This window comes from Schistocerca cancellata, chromosome 1 (genome assembly GCF_023864275.1).
Source record: "Schistocerca cancellata isolate TAMUIC-IGC-003103 chromosome 1, iqSchCanc2.1, whole genome shotgun sequence".
Lineage (NCBI taxonomy): Eukaryota > Metazoa > Arthropoda > Insecta > Orthoptera > Acrididae > Schistocerca > Schistocerca cancellata.
Window position 1 is genome coordinate 1,028,419,370 of NC_064626.1, and position 19,695 is coordinate 1,028,439,064.

Below are 19,695 nucleotides of genomic sequence, written 5' to 3' on the forward strand. Positions count from 1 at the left end.
GGCTTTGGAAGAATAATTGTTAAACGCCTCTGTCTTCTTCTTTTGCCCTTCAATGTTTCGAAACTTGTACCCGTTCCGTCTCTACTTTTCATTGCCACTTTATTCTAGATCTTCCTACGTCCTCTCTCCCTCTTGGCTGGTACATCATAGCCTGACGTGGGATTCTCTCTGCACTCATTACTTCTAGGTGATGTTTCCAGAATGTTTTCATTTCTCTAATCATGTCATTAATGTTATAAAAATTTAGTTCATCTCCAGTATCCTCATTTCTTGTACGGTCGTACCTGGTAACACTTCTCACTTTTCCAAGGAACCTCATTTCTGCTGCCTGTAGTATACTTTTACCGCATTATTTGGGGATCCATGATTCTATCTAACAACACGGTCTCAGCCATTTCCTTCTGTATCCTTCCACATACTGCATGATATTTGTTAACCTTATTTTATGTGTCGTTTTCCATATCATAGCTTACGTCGCATCCTAAATATTGAAGTTGGAGACCTGCTCAGGTTCCGTATTATTCATCAAAATTTTGGAGCGAGGACAAGGGGAAAGTTTCTCCCATGATTTTAGTTTTATTTGCTTATATTCGAAGGTTATATTCTCATTTCCTAATTGATATAGTTTATACACTGCTATTGTAACTCATCTTCACTTTCTTCCAAAGTTGTAACATCAACTGCATACAGGAGGATATTAACACATTTATTTCTGTTAATCTGTAAAACCGCGTTTACGTCCTATCTTCAGTTATAAATTAGATCATTTATGTATACATTCAGTAATGTTGGTTACAGGCAACAGCCTTGTTTAAGCTTTTTTTATTATTTTATTTTTATTTTTAGTCTTCTTACTACTGACTGGTACGATGCGGCCCGCCAATAATTCCTGTCCTGCGGCAAGCTTTGCATTTCAGAGCAGCATTGCAACCTACGTCCTAAGTTTGCCGGATGTATTACAGCCTCTGCCTTCCCCTGCAGCCTCCACTAGTACTATGACAGTCATCTTCGTGAGCCGTAATTCTGATGTTAAGTGTCTCAGTGATTTCATTTCTGCTACTTCTCGTTACTTTCTTCGGTTTAGTCTCTGTCGATATTCTGTACTCATTAGACAGTTCATTCTATTCAAAAGAATCTGCAGTTCTACTTCACTTTTACCGAAGAGAATAATGTCATCATCGAATCTTGATAGCATTTGAATTTGAATTTTAATCCCATTCTTGAACCTTCCCTTTGCCGGCCGGAGTGGCCGAGTGGTTCTAGGCGCTACAGTCTGGAACCGCGTGACCGCTACGGTCGCAGGTTCGAATCCTGCCTCGGGCATGGATGTGTGTGATGTCCTTAGGTTAGTTAGGTTCAAGTAGTTCTAAGTTCTAGGAGACTGATGACCTCAGAAGTTAAATCACATAGTGCTCAGAGCCATTTTTTGAACCTTCCCTTTATTTCCATCATAGCTTCTTCGGTGAATACATTAAACAGTAGAGACTAAAAAATAAATCCCTGTCTTAGGCCCTTTTCAATCCAAGCTCTTCGCCCTTGGTCTTCCGCTCTTATTGTTCCCTCTTGGTTCTTGTACATATTGTATGTTAGCCGTCTGCTTGTAATTTATCCATATTTTTCTGAGAATTTCGGAGATCTTGCATCATTTTACATTATTGAACGCTTTTTCAGTGTCAACAAATCATATTAACATGTCCTGATTTCTACTCAGTTTGGCTTCCATTTTCAACCGCAACGGGCGAACTCCCTCTCTAATGCCTTTACCGTTCCTAAAGCCAAGCTTATCGTCATCCAACTGGTGCTCAATTCTCTTTTCAATTCATATTTATATCATTTTGTCAGCGACTTGTATGCATGAGCTGTTAAGCTCATTCAACGATTATCCTCGCACTTGTCGGCTTATGCTGTCCCTGGAATTGTGTGGATGATGTTTCTCCGAAAGTCTCATGGTATATCTCCAGTCTCACACATTCTATACACCAACGTTAATAATCGTTTTTTTTTTGTCACTCTCCCCAATGATTTCGAAATTATCCATCCCTCCTGCCTTATCTAATCTTAAGTCATCCAACGATCTTTTAAATCCCACTCTAATATTGGATCCCTTTCCTCTTCCCTGTCGACTCTCCTTTCTTCTTGTATGACGTCATCAGACAGGTCCTACCTCTCAAAGAGGCTTTCAGTGTACTCTTTCCACCTATTTGCTCTCTCCTCTGCATTCAACAGCGGAATTGCAATTGCGCTCTTAATGTTATTGCCATGCTTTTAATTTCACCGAAATCTGTTTTGACTTTTCTGTTTGCTGAGTCAGTCCTCCGGACAATCATTCCTCTCTCGGTTTCTTCACATTATTAATGCTGCCATTTCTCCTTAATTTCCCTGTCCTTCCTATGTATTTCATTCCTAAGTGAATTGTATTTCTTTATTCCTGAAATTCTTTGCACATTTTTGTGCTTAATTCTTTCGTCAATCATTTGGAGTATTCTCTTGTGTTACCCCTGGTTTCTTCGCACTTCCCTTCCTTGCAAATGTTTTCCTTTCCATACTTTAATGGTTGCCCTTTTTAGAGATGTTCACTCCTATTCAACTGAACTTCTTACTGAGCCATTCGTTATTGCTGTATCTATAGCTTCAGAGACATTCAAAAGTGTCCTTTCATACTTTAGTACATCCGTATCCAACTTCTTTTTCTTCCTGACTAGTATCGTAAGCTTCAGCCTACTCATCACCTCTACTAAATGGTGATCTGAGTCTATATCTGCTCCTTAAGCCTTACAATACGATACCTGATTTTCGAATCTCTACCTGACCATGATGTAACCTAACTGGAATCTTTCCGTATCTTCGGCCTTTTCCAAGTATACCTCCACCTCTTTGGATTCTTGAACAGAGTATTCGCTGTCACCAGCTGAAATTTATTGCAGAACACAATTAGTGTTTCTCTGCTCTCATTATACTACAAAACCCATACTCTCCTGTAAACGTTTCTTCTTAGCTTTCCCCTATAACCGCATTCTAGTAGCTCATGACTATTAGATTTTTATGACCCGTTACCAACTGAATTAACTGTCCAGTAAAGGGGGGAGGGGGAAGCAGCTGAATATGCGTAAGCAGCCTTTGCTGCTTCAGATCGCGTTCAAATTCCATAGAATGATTTTGGACGGTCCCTAGGGTTTCCATCCGCTCCTTTACTGATGCCCTTGCAAATGGCTCGTCTGGAGTGGCTGCTTGACGTCCTCGTCTCATCGTTTCTCACCCAGCCCAGCAAGCAGTATCACCTTACACTTAACGTTACAGCATTACCGCATGTGTGGACACCTTCGAATCTGAAGCGTCGTGGACCCCTGACGTCGCAGGGCACGACGTTTTTGCACCATTACAGAGCAAGAGCTAGGCACCTATTATTTCTGTTATAATAGTTATAGCAATCTGTTTACCTCTTAATTTACGAACGAGCTCTATTTATTTGTTTCCAACCCCTCGTTGTTTCCATGTAGCTATTTCCACCCTGTCTATGATACCTAATCATTCATCCTTGATTTGCGTAGGACATTTCCATGATCCATCCTTTTTCATCATACGCCGTGAATCGTGAAGAGAGTCAGTATATATAAGGACTCCTGGTCGCGCTACGAGAGCTGCGCAGGTTAAGCTTGAGATTAGGGCTGCCACCTCACAGCTTCCAAGCCTGCTGCGTGATATTTCTGACTCCTTCTCCTAGGCCGACTGCCATTCCCAGCCTTCGATTTCGTCTGCCCCGAAGAGATGTCTTCCGCCGCTTCTACCGTTGGATGTCGTATACCACTGTCTTCGACCGTCTGAGCCGTTGATATCTTCTTCAGTGGAGAATGAAAACGAAAGACACCATCGAACCTCGCAACCTAATTCTGTCGGGATCGAAAAAGCAAGAGTTGGCCAACAGATTTTGATGGGTAAGAAAACATATGCTGTCTGTCACAATTAAGTGGAAGCATAGTTCAGGGCCCATCTGGTTGCCGCCCACATGTTCCTATGAAGGGGGCACTCTTTCGTGGACTACTCTTTGTCGTCTATCTCCGGCAGACCAAACTGACACCGATTTCCCTACCAGAAGCATAGCTTCCCCCTGCATATCACTGTGCGCGCAATAATTAATCTAATCTTGTCAACATGACGCTTATGGGAGAGGCATCTCGGGGCTATACTTAATCACAGATTCATCATTTATAGCTGGTTACAGAAACTTTGTAATTTGTCTTCGGGTAGTTCGCGTCTTTCTTCAAGTTTACTTTCTTCCTCTATAGTACCCTACCACGGGTTAGAGAAACCTGTGAACACTAGTGCTGTCCTTCCATGTATACATTCAATATGTCTTGTTAGTACAGGTTCCATGAAATTTTGGAATACTCTAGGACGTGTTGCACCAGTTATTCCTAAACATGCTTCTTTACAGATTGGTGTACATTTGCTTATTATTCTACCAATAAACGGAAGCCTGTCATCTGCTTCATATAAGGCTAAGCCTGTGTGGTGATCTCATTTCTTATACCTACAAAGAAGGTATTTGTATGAGTTGACATTGCTGTTGTGACTCACTGATACTTTAGTCATACGATACTCAGTTTTTTTTTTTTTTTTTTTTTTTTTAAGTTTTGAGATGTGCACAGTGCGCTTATGAACATTTAAAGCAAGTGACCAATTTTCACACGACTTTGAAATCATATCAATATTCGACTGAATACCTGTGCAGTTGTTTTCCGGCAGTGCTTCATAGACAACAGCATAATCTGCGAGAAGTTTCAGGTTACTATTAATATTATACAAGATCATTAATATGAAACATGAACAGGAAGGGTCCCAACAAACTTGCCTGGGCCACTCCCAAAGTTACTTCTACATCTGTCGATATCTCACTATATAAGAAGTCGTCTACTTCACATATATCACTTAATACCTCATATAATCGTACTTTTGGCTATTAGCATGGGTGTAGTAAAATACTTTTCGAAAATAGAGATACTGCGTCCACGTGACTGTCTTGATCCATGGGTTCAGGATGTAGTATGAGAAAAATGCGAGTTGGATTTAACTTGATTTACATGTACGGAAACCATACTGGTGGCACGGAGGTCGTGCTGTTCGAAATACCTATGTACGTTTGAACGTGGAATGTGTTTTACGATTCTACAACAAGTAGATGTCAAGGATATTGGATGGGAGTTTTCCGGATCCTTTACGCTGTCCTTGCAGACGGATATGACCAGTAATAGCTTCCAGCTAATGTGCATGGTTTTCCGCTTGAGAAATTTGCGGTAAATTATAGTTAAAACAAGGCTAATTTCCGAAAACTCAATGTAGAGGCTGATAGGGATTCGATCCGGTCCTGGAGCTTTGTTTAATTTTAGCGATTTCAACTGTCTTTCAGCACCACTAACACCTACGCTATTTCACTCATCTTTCCTGTTGTGTGGGAATTAAACTAGGGAAATTCCCCTAGATCTTCGTTTGTAAAGTAACGTTTGAAAAACGAGTTCTGCATTTCTGGTTATTCTTTGCTGTCCTTAATTTCAGTTCCTGTCTCGTCCATGAGTGTCTTGACACTAACTTTGCTTCCAATAATGGCCTTTACATACAACCTAATTTATTTAGGTTTTGTTCAAAAATTGCTCTGAGCACTATGGGACTCAACTTCTGTGGTCATCAGTCCCCTAGAACTTAGAACTACTTAAACCTAACTAACCTAAGGACATCACACACATCCATGCCCGAGGCAGGATTCGAACCTGCGACCGTATTGGTCGCGCGGTTCCAGACTGTAGCGCCTAGAGCAGCACGGCCACCTAGGCCGGCTTTAGGTTTTGTGAGAGGTCCTTCGATAATATTGTGATATGTTATTCGTTCAAGGCTTTCTGCATTGCCCTGTTGATAGCCAAACGCGTTTTACTTACAATCTCTATATTTATCTGTAGCTTCTGTTTTACATCTACCGTTTTGTAGTCTCTATTGCTTTACAAGTTTCTTTACAATAAATATTTACTACGGAGTGTTTATTGAACCGTAGATTCTTCTGATGGGTACATATTTATCAAGCGCATGGTCAACCATTCTTTTATACCTGAGCCACATTTCTTCTAGCTGCTCGTCTCCACATATAGACGTCTGGAGTTACTTACTCAGATACGACAACACTACCTCTTCATTTAGTCTTCTCCTCTAGTTGCCCCATCTGATTTGACATTCATTGTTGCTACAACTGCCTCATGATCACTAAGACCAGTTCCAATACCGTTATCCTCGAAGAAATCTGGTCAGTTTGTTGATTTCAGATATACACTACTGGCTATTAAAATTGCTACACCAAGAAGAAATGCAGATGATAAACGGGTATTCATTGGACAAATATATTATACCAGAAATGACATATGATTACATTTTCACGCATTTTGGCTGCATAGCTCCTGAGAAGTAAGTACACTGAACAACCACCTCAGGCCGTAATAACGGCCTTGATACGCCTGGGCATTGACGGAAACAGAGCTTGGATGGCGCTTGGATGGCGCTGCCCATGCAGCTTCTACACGATACTACAGTTCATCAAAAGTACTGACGAGTATTTTGACGAGCCAGTTGCTCGGCCACAGTTGACCTGACGTTTTCAATTGGTGAGAGATGTGGAGAATGTGCTGGCCAGGGCAGCAGTCGAATATTTTCTGTATCCAGAAAGACCCGTACAGGACCTGCAACATGCGGTCGTGCATTACCCTGCTGAAATATGGGGTTTAGCAGGGATCGAATGAAGGGTAGAGCCACGGGTCGTAACAAATTTGAAATGTGACGTCCCCTGTTCAAAGTGCCGTCAATGCGAACAAGAGGTGACCGAGACGTGTAACCAGTGGCACCCCACACCATCATGCCGGGTGATACGCCAGTATGGCGATGGCGAATACACGCTTCCAATATGCGTTCGCCACGATGTCGCCAAACACGGATGCGACCATCATGATGCTGTAAAATAAAACCTGGATTCATCCGAAAAAATGACGTTTTGCCATTCGTGCACCCAGGATCGTCGTTGAGTACACCATCGCCGGCGCTCCTGTCTGTGAAGCAGCGTCAAGGGTAACCGCAGCCATGATCTCCGAGCTGAGAGACCATGCTGCTGCAAACGTCGTCGAACTGTTCGTGCAGATGGTTGTTGTCTTGCAAACGTCCCCATCTGTTGACTCAGGGATCGAGACGTGGCTGCACAATCCGTTACAGCCATGCGGGTAAGATGCCTGTCATCTCGACTGCTAGTGATACGAGGCAGTTGGGATCCAGCACGGCGTTCCGTATTACCCTTCTGAACCCACCGATTCCATATTATCTAACAGTCATTGGATCTCGACCAACGCGAGCAGCAATGCCGCGATACAATAAACCGCAATCGCGGTAGGCTACAATCAGACCTCTATCAAAGTCGGAACCGTGATAGTACGCATTTCTCCTCCTTACATGCGTCATCCCAGCAACCTTTCACCAGGCAACGCCGGTCAACTGCTGTTTGTGTATGAGAAATCGGTTGGAAACTTTCCTAATGTCAGCACGTTGTAGGGTCGCCACCGGCGCCAACCTTGTGTGAATGCTCTGAAAAACTAATCATTTGCATATCACAGCAATCTCTTTCTGTCTGTTAAATTTCGCCTTTGTAGCACGTCATCTTCATGGTGTAGCTGTTTTAATGCCCAGTAGTGTATTATATTTCCACCATGAGCGGGATTCCGAACATGTCCTGTACACCAGACACCTACTGTTGTCAGAATTTATAATGCATCGCACCATTTTACATTGTCGAACAGTGTTTTAGATCAGCAGATCCTATTAAAGCGTTTTTTCGTTGTAAGTCTTACTTCTGCCATTATGAGCTACGTCACATCTGCCCTCTGGTGTTGTTGCTTATGCAATTAGTCTTCCACTCTCAGCTGCTGCCGTCTTCAGGTTGTGTGGATAAAAATTTTTCTGAAAGCCTGATGGTATGTCTCCAGATTGATGCATTCTACAAACGTGTTTGGTTGCCAATCCCTCAGTGATTTTAGTACTTCCGAAGGAATGTTGCCTTTGCCTTCTGTATTATTTGATCGCAACTCTTGCAAAGCTCATTTAAACTAAGACTTTAATTTTGCATCCTCTATGTCTTTTAAATCGCTTCAAATTTCTTTTTCTATCACATTATCAGACAGTCCTTCCCTCCTACAGATCTTCAGTGTTCTCTTTCTATCTATCCGCTCTCCTCAACGTTTTGCTGGAATTGTGCTTGCTTTATCAATGTTGACTGCTATGTTTTTAGCTTCACCGAAACTTGTTCTGAGTTTTGTGTATGCCGAATCAGTCTTTCTGACGACCACTCCTTCTTTAATTTCTTCATAATCTTCCTGGTGTCATTTGGCCTTAGCTTCCCTGCACTTCATATTTACATCATTCCTAAGTGATTTATATTGCTTTAGTCAATTCTTTTTCTAAACATATGTATTTCTTTCGTCCGTCAGATCATTGGGTATTTCTTTTGTTTCTTTAGGTTCTTTTGCTGTTACATTCATTGTACTAGTATTTGTCTGTCCACTTTTACAAATGTCCATTCCTCTTCAGCTAAACTGTCTATTATGTAATCTACTATCGCAAGTCTATACACATACAGCAATTTAAATGCACCTCGTCATTCCTCAGTACCTCTCCTTCCCATCTGTCTCCTCACTGACTCTTCCAGACGTTTCTCTTCGATGCACTCTTCATTATTATAAAACCGTGAACTCAGAGTCTGTATCTGCCCCAGTATTACTAGCGGAAATATGCTGCAGGACTGTATTAGTCCCAGACTTCTCTGACGCTTACTACCGTAGCCGTGTTCTCTGGTAACTCTCCTGTTCCTTCCCTTGCTACTGTTTTCCAGTCACCTCTGACTATGTTTTCAAACCACTTTACATACTGAATTATACATTCAGTGTCCTCATACATTTTCTGCATCTTTCCGTCTTCACCAACAATTTTAGACAGTAAGAGACTGAATCTGAGTCACTATTTCAGAGACCTATCTGAGAGCCGCATTTCTTACTGTCACAGACTGCTGGCGATCGGACACTGGTCGAGCAGGAGGTGTAGGTGGCGCCTCTCCTGGCCAGCTGGGAGACTACCGTTGCGACGCTCCGTGGGACCTGGTCGAGTCTGCTGTGCGCGCTATGAAGAGCAAGCACGGCGACAACATCGACTTCATCCTCTGGACGGGGTGAGTGAGCGTCAGCCTTCCGACTGACATCGGAAGTAGTCTCTTTAGTGAGTTCTGCAAAAGTATGGTCTAGCCTGAAGTTACGTAGGATGTTCCTCAGCTAAATAAAAAATAAAATAAAAAAGACGGTAAAAATTAGGTGCACTGGAAACGTCAACCGGGTGCTCAGATTAATTTAACTGACTTATGCTGAGATAGTTCGTTGATTTCATGAGGTCTGCTGAAACTAAAAACTGAAGAAAAATGTATATATTCAATATTTGTTCCGTATTGTTATTTTTCATAGACAGAATTGTTACCAAATCCGTCCGAGCTTACAATCGCGCGATTAAAGTAATGAAAGTAAACACAGTTTTAGGTAATACAGCACACCTGTATTGAATATTATAGAATTTATATTGGCAGGATACGAAGGGACTGCTTATTTTTGCTAGCAGGAATTTCTTTTATTCTTTTTGTTCAGGCCTGCTGTGATAGAACATCTTGAGCACATTGTTGTTTTCGGCGTCGTAACCTCGCTGGTAATTTCCACGTTATTTGATTAAAGTTTAGGCCCACCTAAGTTATCAGAACAATCTTTATACCGATTGACTTTATTATTTCCAGGTGTTCCTTTTCACGTACTGATATTATAAGGTCGCAACGGATAACGAAATAATATTTTTGGGGGCAGTCAGAGAAAACTACGTGCTGTGAACTAATCTCGTGCCAAGAACTTTAGATTTGGGGGGCGTGTTCATCAAATGCTACTAATAAGGCACTCTTTTCCCGCATGTTCAGAAATAAATTAGCGATAACGGAAATTGGCTTCAAATGACAAAATCTTTATTTTCGATTAATCTTTTGTATTTTTAACAGTAATCTTGTTGCATTTAAAAGATGGACAAACATTCATGATATTTTTATAAGGGATCCTATGTCTTTCTCACTTGCTAATTACAAGCCGCGTTGTCTTTAATCTGCATAGTCCTGTGGGTATGGGAAGATCTGGGGAGCACGTGGTCACTGCTCTATTTTAAAACACATTCACATGCACTAAATCCACACGGGCAAGCGAATGTCGACAGCACTTTTAGTCAGAAGAATTGTATTCACCTCGTGGCTGGCATCGATCAGGATTTGGTGGCGGCATATTTTTAGCGTGAAGTGCTTGGAAACAAATTGACTCATCTTGCAAATTGTACAGTCGACATAGTTTTTCTATAATTTAAAAATGTTCATCACAAATAAAAATAAGAAGGCAAGCTGTAACCTTTAAGGTCTGGCTTGAGATTTGAATTTATAGAACGCGTGATCGCGCGCAACGGAAATCACATTTTCTGCACCCGATTAATTGCACTAAAAATTATAACCGGTACCTAAAATCATTGCAAAAATAGCTTCGAGAAAAAATTGTTGAGTTTAACAAATATGTAAGATATTCAAATACCTTTTATCCCTTGTTCGACGCAGCCGTTTTAAGTGAACTTCTGGTCGCTTACCTTTCTTCAAACACACTTCCCCGACTAACCATCGCATAGAGCCCTCCCCGAGCAGCTCGAGATGGTGCGGGAGGCCCATGACCAACCTCTGCTAGGAGAACGTTTAGCTTTACACATCTTTGGCCAAACCCTCCTGTCCCTGATCTCTAACTTCCAGTGACACCGTTTAGGTTGGTAGAAGATTAAGAAACCCACCACTACTCTGGTTCGTCTGCTACTACATGCTACTACATTCAAATCACTCACACATGATCACACACTTTAAAGAAGGGCAAAAAAACGGAAATAAGGACACAGGACGTGCACATAAGAATTAAAAAGAAAATACGTCGACCCATATTGTTTCTACAGGCATGAGGTTGTTGGGGGCTGAGATTATTTCACAGTTAATTAGTTGTATAAAATATCGATTTAATTCTGATTTTGTATATCAGATAGCATGAAGATTTATTTTAGCACTGATCTTAATCATGTAAAGACACCTATTGTGACATTACAGTAATCCTATTACGCTTGCAGCACACACTCGTAATTATATGACAGAATTTGCCGCCCGCCAGAAAAGCTGTCGCGCTCGTACTCGAAGAAAGAGCTGGATGGAACCCGAATTAGAAACCTCTAAAATATTTAACGATGTGTGAAACGTATATTCAAAAGACAGGTTAAATATCATAGAAGGGAGAGAGTTCATTGCAACAGCCTAAAATATTGTGTGTGTCGAGGTCGAAATAGTGTCTAACTGCCGACTTATATCGATGGCAGCAACTGGTCCAGGTTCATTCAGTCATCGGATGACTGCTAGCCACTCGATTCCGCTGCAGCTGCTGTAGAATCACTCAAAGAAAGTCTACGCTCAGTAGTTTGCAACTAGACAAGTAATGCAATATTGCTTGGATGCAACTTTTACCTACCGAGGTACTCCGGGGCTTCTATGGATTCGTTTCAGGTGGTATGACAGACAGCAGCAGTATGGCTACAGCGACTCCAGTGCAACACTCAACCCTGAGTTTGGATCTAGAGATCCTTGTCTCAGCACCTGGTGAGGCAGCTTCACCAGTAACATGCTAGTTGCCTAGATGCGTGGTATGGCAACGATATCTCAAACCAAGATAATCGATACAAGTGGCTTTGGTAACAATTTCCAAAAATGCAAGATCGTGCCGACAGAAAATACAAAAAATCCAAAGTGGTGACAGTGGGAAATTTAACCAAATGCAAGGTGGACTTGGTATGAAATTAAAAAAGTGAAGATCAATGCGGCAGGATATTTAAAAAATTCAAAAAGTTAAATAATGTGAGATGGAGAAACTAGCCTAATTTTGCAGTCCAAGCACAAAGATAATATAAGCTAAGACAGCGCCATGTTCAAATGTATCAATACGACCAGAACTGTTTATAGAAAACAATACGGGAAGGTTTTCCACATAAAATACACACGCACACACATAGTGGGTAATGTTCCACATCTCTTCTTTTAATTTTTTGATCAAAATATGTACAGATATTGCCATTTCGATCTCAGGTCTTCTTGATGCTATGTTGCTGGTTGTAAAAGGATCGAACTTTCCTCACCTGACGTTTCCGGAAGTTTTTCAGTAGTGCCTTATCTCCCCCAATATCATTTTAGGAGGGGAGGAGATAATACATGGAGTTCTACACTAGAAGAAATTAATCGCTTTTACTCTCTGGCTAATTTTGTTTTTGATAGATTTCATATGGAACTTTTTCCAATACTAAAGAACAACAAACCATACTAAAATTGTTAAGTTTTGCAGAGATCTTTAACTTGTTGCATCACTTATATCGCATATTTTTGTAGCTAAAAATAACATGCTACCCAAGCAGTTGACCATTTTAGTTAAAAAAGAAGCTATGTATAATCCTAATACGACCAACCATATAACTGTAAAAGCACATGTTGGCTAAAATACTGCTCTAAGCTGGCTAGCAGAGATAGCTGACACAAATAGGCAGTTTAAATTACTGTTCTAAGCCTGTCAGCTACTGGACGAGTCCAATTAATGTGTAACTTACATTCGACGTGCAAAACATGAGTGTGGAATTTAATTAATGGTCATAATGATATTTCCACGTATAATTATATAATCATACAAAAGCATATGAGCTGGTAACATAATAGTCCAAGCAGGCAGCTGACAGTCCTACGATAAAATGAGACTTTACACAAAATGGTTTGATAAAGAACATTTTAGGGGAGTGAAGAGTATTCTGTGTGTCGGAAAAACGCAATGTTTGTCTATAAACATGCCACCAAGGGTAGGTTCCAGACAAAATGTAATAAAAACAAACAACGATTAAACTTTTCTGTAGTACATGCAGTATCTTCTTCCCCTTAAAATACTTCCTGATGAGATGAAGCATTACTGAAACCCAAAAAATATTCTTTGTACTAGCAGTAACCAAAAAAAAAATGTTCAAATGTGTGTGAAATCTTATGGGATTTCACTTCTAAGGTCATCAGTCCCTAAGCTTACACACTACTTAACCTAAATTATCCGAAGGACAAACACTCACACCCATATCCGAGGGAGGGCTCAAACCTCCGCCGGGACCAGCCGCACAGTCCAGGACTGCAGCGCCCTAGACCGCTCGGCTAATCCCGCGCGGCTAGCAGTAACATTGCCTCAAGTTGATCTATTAATAGTGACATTGCTTCAAGTGGACCTAAGATGGAAATGCCAATATTTTTAGGTATTTTGGTAAATGTTACAGACAAAAGCATTTAGTGAAGTATAAAACGGAACGTGACGTGAAATTTATAGATGAGACGTTAAATTACTTGACATGCATGTTTTTAGAGAAAGAAAGGGAAATGAACTTTACTAACGAGGCAGTATTGTATTTTACATATATATTTTTTCAGTGCATCATAAAAGACTTATGATCATATTAAAAGTAAAGGTAGATAAGCGTAGCGTAGAAGACCAATTTTGAGTTGGAGAAGGCAGAGGAACAAGAGAGGGAATTTTGCCTTGCGCATGCTACTGAAGAGAAAGATGGACTGGACAGAAGAAATCATCTTACCCTCATTGACTTAGAAAAAGCTTTTGACAGCAAGAACCCTAATCTATCCTTTAGAACTATGAAGAAAATAGAACTTTACTGAAACGACGGAACACTGATCCACAGTATCAGAAAGAAAGCAAATATTAAACATAAATGAGACAGAGGATGAGACCAGCAATAGAAAAAGAGTTTGAAAGCGTGTCCCCTCTCACCATATTTATTTGATACGTCCATTGAGGAAGTTATTTAGATCACGAATAAGAAAACAAAGAGAATTAAAACAATTATAAATGGATCCATTTTATCAAAATTGCTGATGACATTGGGATAGCTGCTGACACTGACACAGAAATGAATAGAACGTTGCAATCCCAATCAGACACTCTTATACTATGGAATTTAAAAGTTAACAGAGTGAAAACTAAAATAAATACGTTATAAAATCATATTTATGGAGGACACTTCTCTATGAAAATGAAAGTTGATCTTTGAGTAAATTTGAAAGGATTTGACATAAAGCTGCTGAAATGTGGATATGGTGGAAAGTGAGAAGAACAGGCTGAAAAAAAAAAAGAAAAACCAGAAGTCCTAACACAAGTCAACGAAGAGATTATGAGTATTAAAAGAAATGGAGAAACAGAAAAATAAAATTTATTGGATATGTCATCAGACACCACACTTTCTTCTTTCACTTTCTTCAAGGGGAAGCACTGGGACAGAAAAGAAGAAGACGGCTGATGATGAATTTTCTGGAAGACACCGAGAAGAGGATAAAATATAAAATATAAGAACTACATGGAAGGGAAAGGAAATGATAGTGACAGAAGAAAGTGGTGGCCCCGACTTGGCATTAGACTTTAGAATATGTATGTAGCTACAAGCAGGCCTGCCAACTGCCTTGCCGCAGTGGTAACAACGGTTCCCGTCAGATCACCAAAGTTAAGCGTTGTCGGGCTGGGCTAGCACCTGGATGGGTGACTACACGGTCTGCCGAGCATGTTGGCAAGCGGGGTGCAATCAGCCCTTGGGAGGCAAACTGAGGAGCTACTTGATTCAGAAGCAGCGGCTCCGGTCTCGGAAACCGACATATGACCGGGAGAGCGGTTTGCTGACCACATGCCTCTCCATATCCGCATCCAGTGACGCCTATGGGCTCAGGATGACACGGCGGCCGGTCGGTAACGTTGGTCCTTCATGGCTTATTCGGGAGGAGAGTTTTACAAGCAGGCCTGACCTTAATGACAGTGACAACGTAGCGACAGGGATACGGCTACTAACATCAATAAAGCCACCAAGAAGGCTGTGGGAGATTTTATGCTGGAAAAAGCAGTTAAGTGGGTGTTAACAACCAATTTAGAGCATTTATGATCAAGTTGAAATTCATTTGTAGGGGAAGGTTGTGCTGAATATGAGGATTAACGACGGGAAAGACTCACCGTGGTTTTAATAAATAAGTTGAAAAATGCTAAGGAAACAGATATTGTTTTATTCTGTGTTCGAAAAAGATTGTGGAGGTACTGAAGAGTGGAAATATTGACAGGAAAAATTTAGTAGATACCCGTGCGTATATAAAAAGGTCGATGCGCGAAGCAGACAACATTCACAGTCAAACCTTGATGAAAGATCTCACCGAGAACTGGAAAGAATTTTTGTCCTCATTAAACCTACCAAGCGGTTCGAAGGCTTCTATTCACTCACTCGTCGACAAGTTTGATGTTACAATAGAAGACAGTAAAAGGAAAGCTGATGCTCTAAATTTCATTTATGCAGAAGGTTTGTACGTACATCGATGACATCGTTTGACTGTCGCGCAGGCTGCTGTAAGGGGGGAAAGGCATGCCTCGCCATAAGAAACAACTGAAAGAGTTGATAAAATTTAAAGGACCACACAGGAATGAAATTCTAATTCGTTTTTACAGAGAGCGCTCTTCGGCTGTGGTCCCTTACATAGCTTGCTTTATCGCCGAATCTCTCGTCCACAGCAGAATACCAAGCGACTGGAAAAAGCAAGTGAGTGAGTGGTTCCTTTATATAAGAAGGTTAAAAGAATGGACCGACATAATTACGGATCAGTAACCGTAACATCGGTTAGTTGCAGAATTCTTCGAATATATTAATTTTCTTGCGAGTTAACAACGTCAATTGTTCAGCAGTTTTATTGTACAGAAGTGCTCGTCATAATGTCTCGTAATTTGTACGAAACACGCCACGCGGAATTTATTTACGACTTGAAAGGGTCACATGCGAAATCTCCCAAAAAAACACTCAAAAAGCTCAAACTTTCTCAAAATAATCTACAAAGTAGTCGCTTTTCATCGACTACGCGAGAACCGTTCACACGCGCGGGTTTCTTCATTTTGGTACAAATTTGATCAGCGCGATTTAACGTAGGCGTAGACGGCTCCCGAGCGACTGCCTCGACTCACAGAGTAGAGGCACCAAGTCCCACTGAGACGAGCGGTAAATGCTGAATTCCTATTGGCTGGTGTGTTAAGCAGCCAGTCAGATTATCTCGAGCACTTGTATACTCGTTTTATTTCTAATTTCAGCCAATCATATTACCACACGTAATTTAGACTTGAAATTCCGTAATTACGAAACTAGGTAAAATTAAATGAAACCGAAATACGATTCCTTTCCACAAAATAAATTACTAATAAATTTAATACTCAACACCCCATTTGGCTGCCCTTTTACAAAATCATGCTCAGTCGATGTCACAAATTCCTCTATTACACAACAACTTTCTCACAGTTACATTTACATAGTTTTAATAAAATATCACATTTTAACATTACATGTGTCCTCCTTTCACTCTCTATCTCTCCAAAGTACTCACACACAAAAAGAGCTATGAAATAATAGTTTTCCAATGTATTGTTGATTACAATAGAAATCTGTGGCAATGAAGCTAAAGAAAATTCCCGAAAATTAGATTATATGAACCTACCTTCTTGGTTGTAGTTTCAGTTGATACTATAAATCAATACATTACAGTTCCTAACTCGGTTTCACTATCCCAGCGAAGGTATTATGTGTTTTAGGTAAAAATTTATAACTTCGAAAGTATTTAAGTTATAGCTTTGAAATTTTAGCAGTATGCTTCTGCTATCAATAGAATTTGGTACACTAAATATGGAAAAGAGCGATCAATATTTAACAGTACTTCTTCAGATTCACAGAGAGTATGTGTAACGCTTTGCACGCAGCGTTAGGCAAGCACATCGCTCGCCTGGCCCAGTAGCGAGTGTTAGTTGCGCGAACGAGAGAAAAAACGTTTCTTCCCCTCCCGCCTCCATGAGCTACTTTTCCAATGAAATGTGCCAACTAGTAATAATTTGCTACGTTACAACGTCCTCCAGTACGTCTGCCCAACGCGTCCCACATTTCAATCGGGGGATCGGGCACCAGGCCAGTTCATTCACAGAATATACACTAATTCCAAGAAATTCTCCTCTTTCGCTGATCGATGCGATCGAGCATTGTGATCCATAAAAATGATGCCATGGCCGATAGCACTCTTGAAAAGATGCACACGATAAAGGAGTACAGTACACCCCAACGTTGTCGGTGAGTATACCATTTCGACAACAGTCAATCAAGGAAATGAACACTCACAACATTTCATTCAGTAAAAGATTTTTATTTAACACTTTTTAGGTTACATTGAGAGGATTTGCATTATTTTGAAACTGTCACAGTCCGCTACGAAGTTGGTGCCCTAGATCTGAAATCTGCATTCGTATTTCATGGACGTAATACCTTGGTTAGCCATCGCTAATAAAATAAAAGCTCCAGGGTGTTACCACTTCATTACGATTTGAAACTCCGCAGTAAAAGTGGAACGTAATAATTCAGAACAGTGTTGAGTTCGGATGTTCATATGAATTATTAGAAACTTGTAATAAATTACAGTAACTTTATGTATGAGTAAATAATGAGCAGTAGGTCAATAAGGTAGTGTGGTGCAACAAATATATAGAAATAACTGCTTTCACTTCAATTGACTGTGCCTCGTCTCGCTTGTGTACAAAGGTATACAAGCGAGTAATGGCACGTATTTTTCACAAACAGTATTTTCGAATTCGCTTGGACGACCACCAGTTTTTTTTTTCATCACAGATGGTACACAACGAACAAAGAATTTTCTGAGCTTTTGTTACCATTATATCTAGCTGTAATTGTCCAAACAAATACAGTAACTTCTCGAATGCGTGTCGTAAACAGTCGTCGAACAGGACACTACAAATACACGACACACGGAAGCATATGCCAGAGATGTTTGTAGCTTCGTTTAGCATTTGCAACTACCGTCACTAGCACTCTAAAATAATTAACTTTTAATTTACACACATCAAAAGAAGTTTTGTATCACCTCGGTTCCGAGAGTTCCGGAACCTGTACAGAAAATTGGAATAGAGATCAACATAAACATCATTTCTGCCCTTTTTATTGCTCATGCAACCACACATTGCATGTTGTATCACCATAATGCGAGACCTTCAGAGGCGGTGGTACAGATTGCTGTACGCACTGGTACGTCTAACACCCAATAGCACTTACTGTTGCATTGATGCAATCCTATATTCGTCGTGTCATACTATCCACAAGTTCATCAAGGCACTGTTGGTCCAGAGAGTCCCACTCCTCAACGGCGATTCGGCGTAGGTCCCTCAGAGTGGTTGGTGGGTTACGTCGTCCATACACAGCCATCTATTCCAGGCATGTTCGATAGGGTTAATGTCTGGAAAACATGCTGGCCACTCTAGTCGAGCGATGTCGTTATCCTGAAGGAAGTCATTCACAATATGTACACGATGGGAGCGGGAACTGTCGACCATGAAGACCAATGCCTCGTCAATATGCTGTCGATATGGTTTGCACTAGCAGTCAGAGGATGGAATTCACATGTCGTACAGCCGTTACAGCTTCTTCCATGACCACCAGCGGCGTACGTCGCCCCCTCATAATGCCACCCCAAAACAGTAGCTAACCTCCATCTTGCTGCACTGGATGGACAGTGTGTCTAAGGCTTTCAGCCTGACCAGGTTGCCTCCAAACCCGTCTCATACGATTGGTCTGGTTGAAGGCATGTGCGACACTCATCGATGAAGGGAACGTGATGCCAGTCCTGAGCGGTCCATTCGACAGCCGGCCAGTGTGGCAGAGAGGTTCTAGGCGCCTCAGTCTGGAACCGCACGAGTGCTACGGTCGCAGGTTCGAATCCTGCCTCGGGCATGGATGTGTGTGATGTATTTAGGTTACTTAGGTTTAAGTAGTTCTAAATCCTAAGGGACTAATGACCTCCGATGTTATGTCCCATAGTGCTCAGAAGCATTTGAACTATTTTTTCCATTCGACATGTTGTTGGGCCCATCTGTACCGCGCTGCATGGTGTCGTGGTTGCAAAGATGGACCTCACCATGGACGTCGGGAGTGAAGTTGCGCATCATGCAGCCTACTGCGCACAGTTTGAGTCGTAATACGACGTCCTGTGGCTGCACGAAAAGCATTATTCAAAATGGTGGCGTTGCTGTCAGGGTCCCTCCGAGTCATAATCCGTAGGTAGCGGTCATCCACTGCAGTAGTAACCCTTCGGCGGCATGAGCGAGGAATGTCATCGACAATTCCTGTCTCTCTGTATCGCCGCCATATCCGAACACCATAGCTTTGGTTCACTCCGAGACGCCTGGACACTTCCGTTGTTGAGAGCCCTTCCTGACACAAAGTAACAATGCGGACGCGATCTAACCGCGGTATTGACCGTCTAGGCGTGGTTGAACTACGGACAACACGAGCTGTGTACCTCCTTCTTGGTGGGATGACTGGAACTGATCGGCTGTTGAATCCCATCCTCCAATAGGGGCTGCTAATACGTGGTTGTTTACATCTTTGAGCGGGTTTAGTGACATCTCTGAACAGTCAAAGGGACTGTGGGTGTGATACAAT

General features: G+C 41.4%; 1 protein-coding gene across 1 annotated transcript in view; it reads left to right on the plus strand.

The window, feature by feature from the left end:
- Positions 1-19,695, plus strand: part of LOC126122489 (acid sphingomyelinase-like phosphodiesterase 3a) — a 538,383-nt gene that overhangs the window by 306,448 nt on the left and 212,240 nt on the right. The window contains exon 4 of the mRNA XM_049915090.1: positions 9,076-9,238. Coding sequence (XP_049771047.1) covers positions 9,076-9,238 — 163 coding nt within the window. The remainder of the gene's footprint in view (positions 1-9,075; positions 9,239-19,695) is intronic.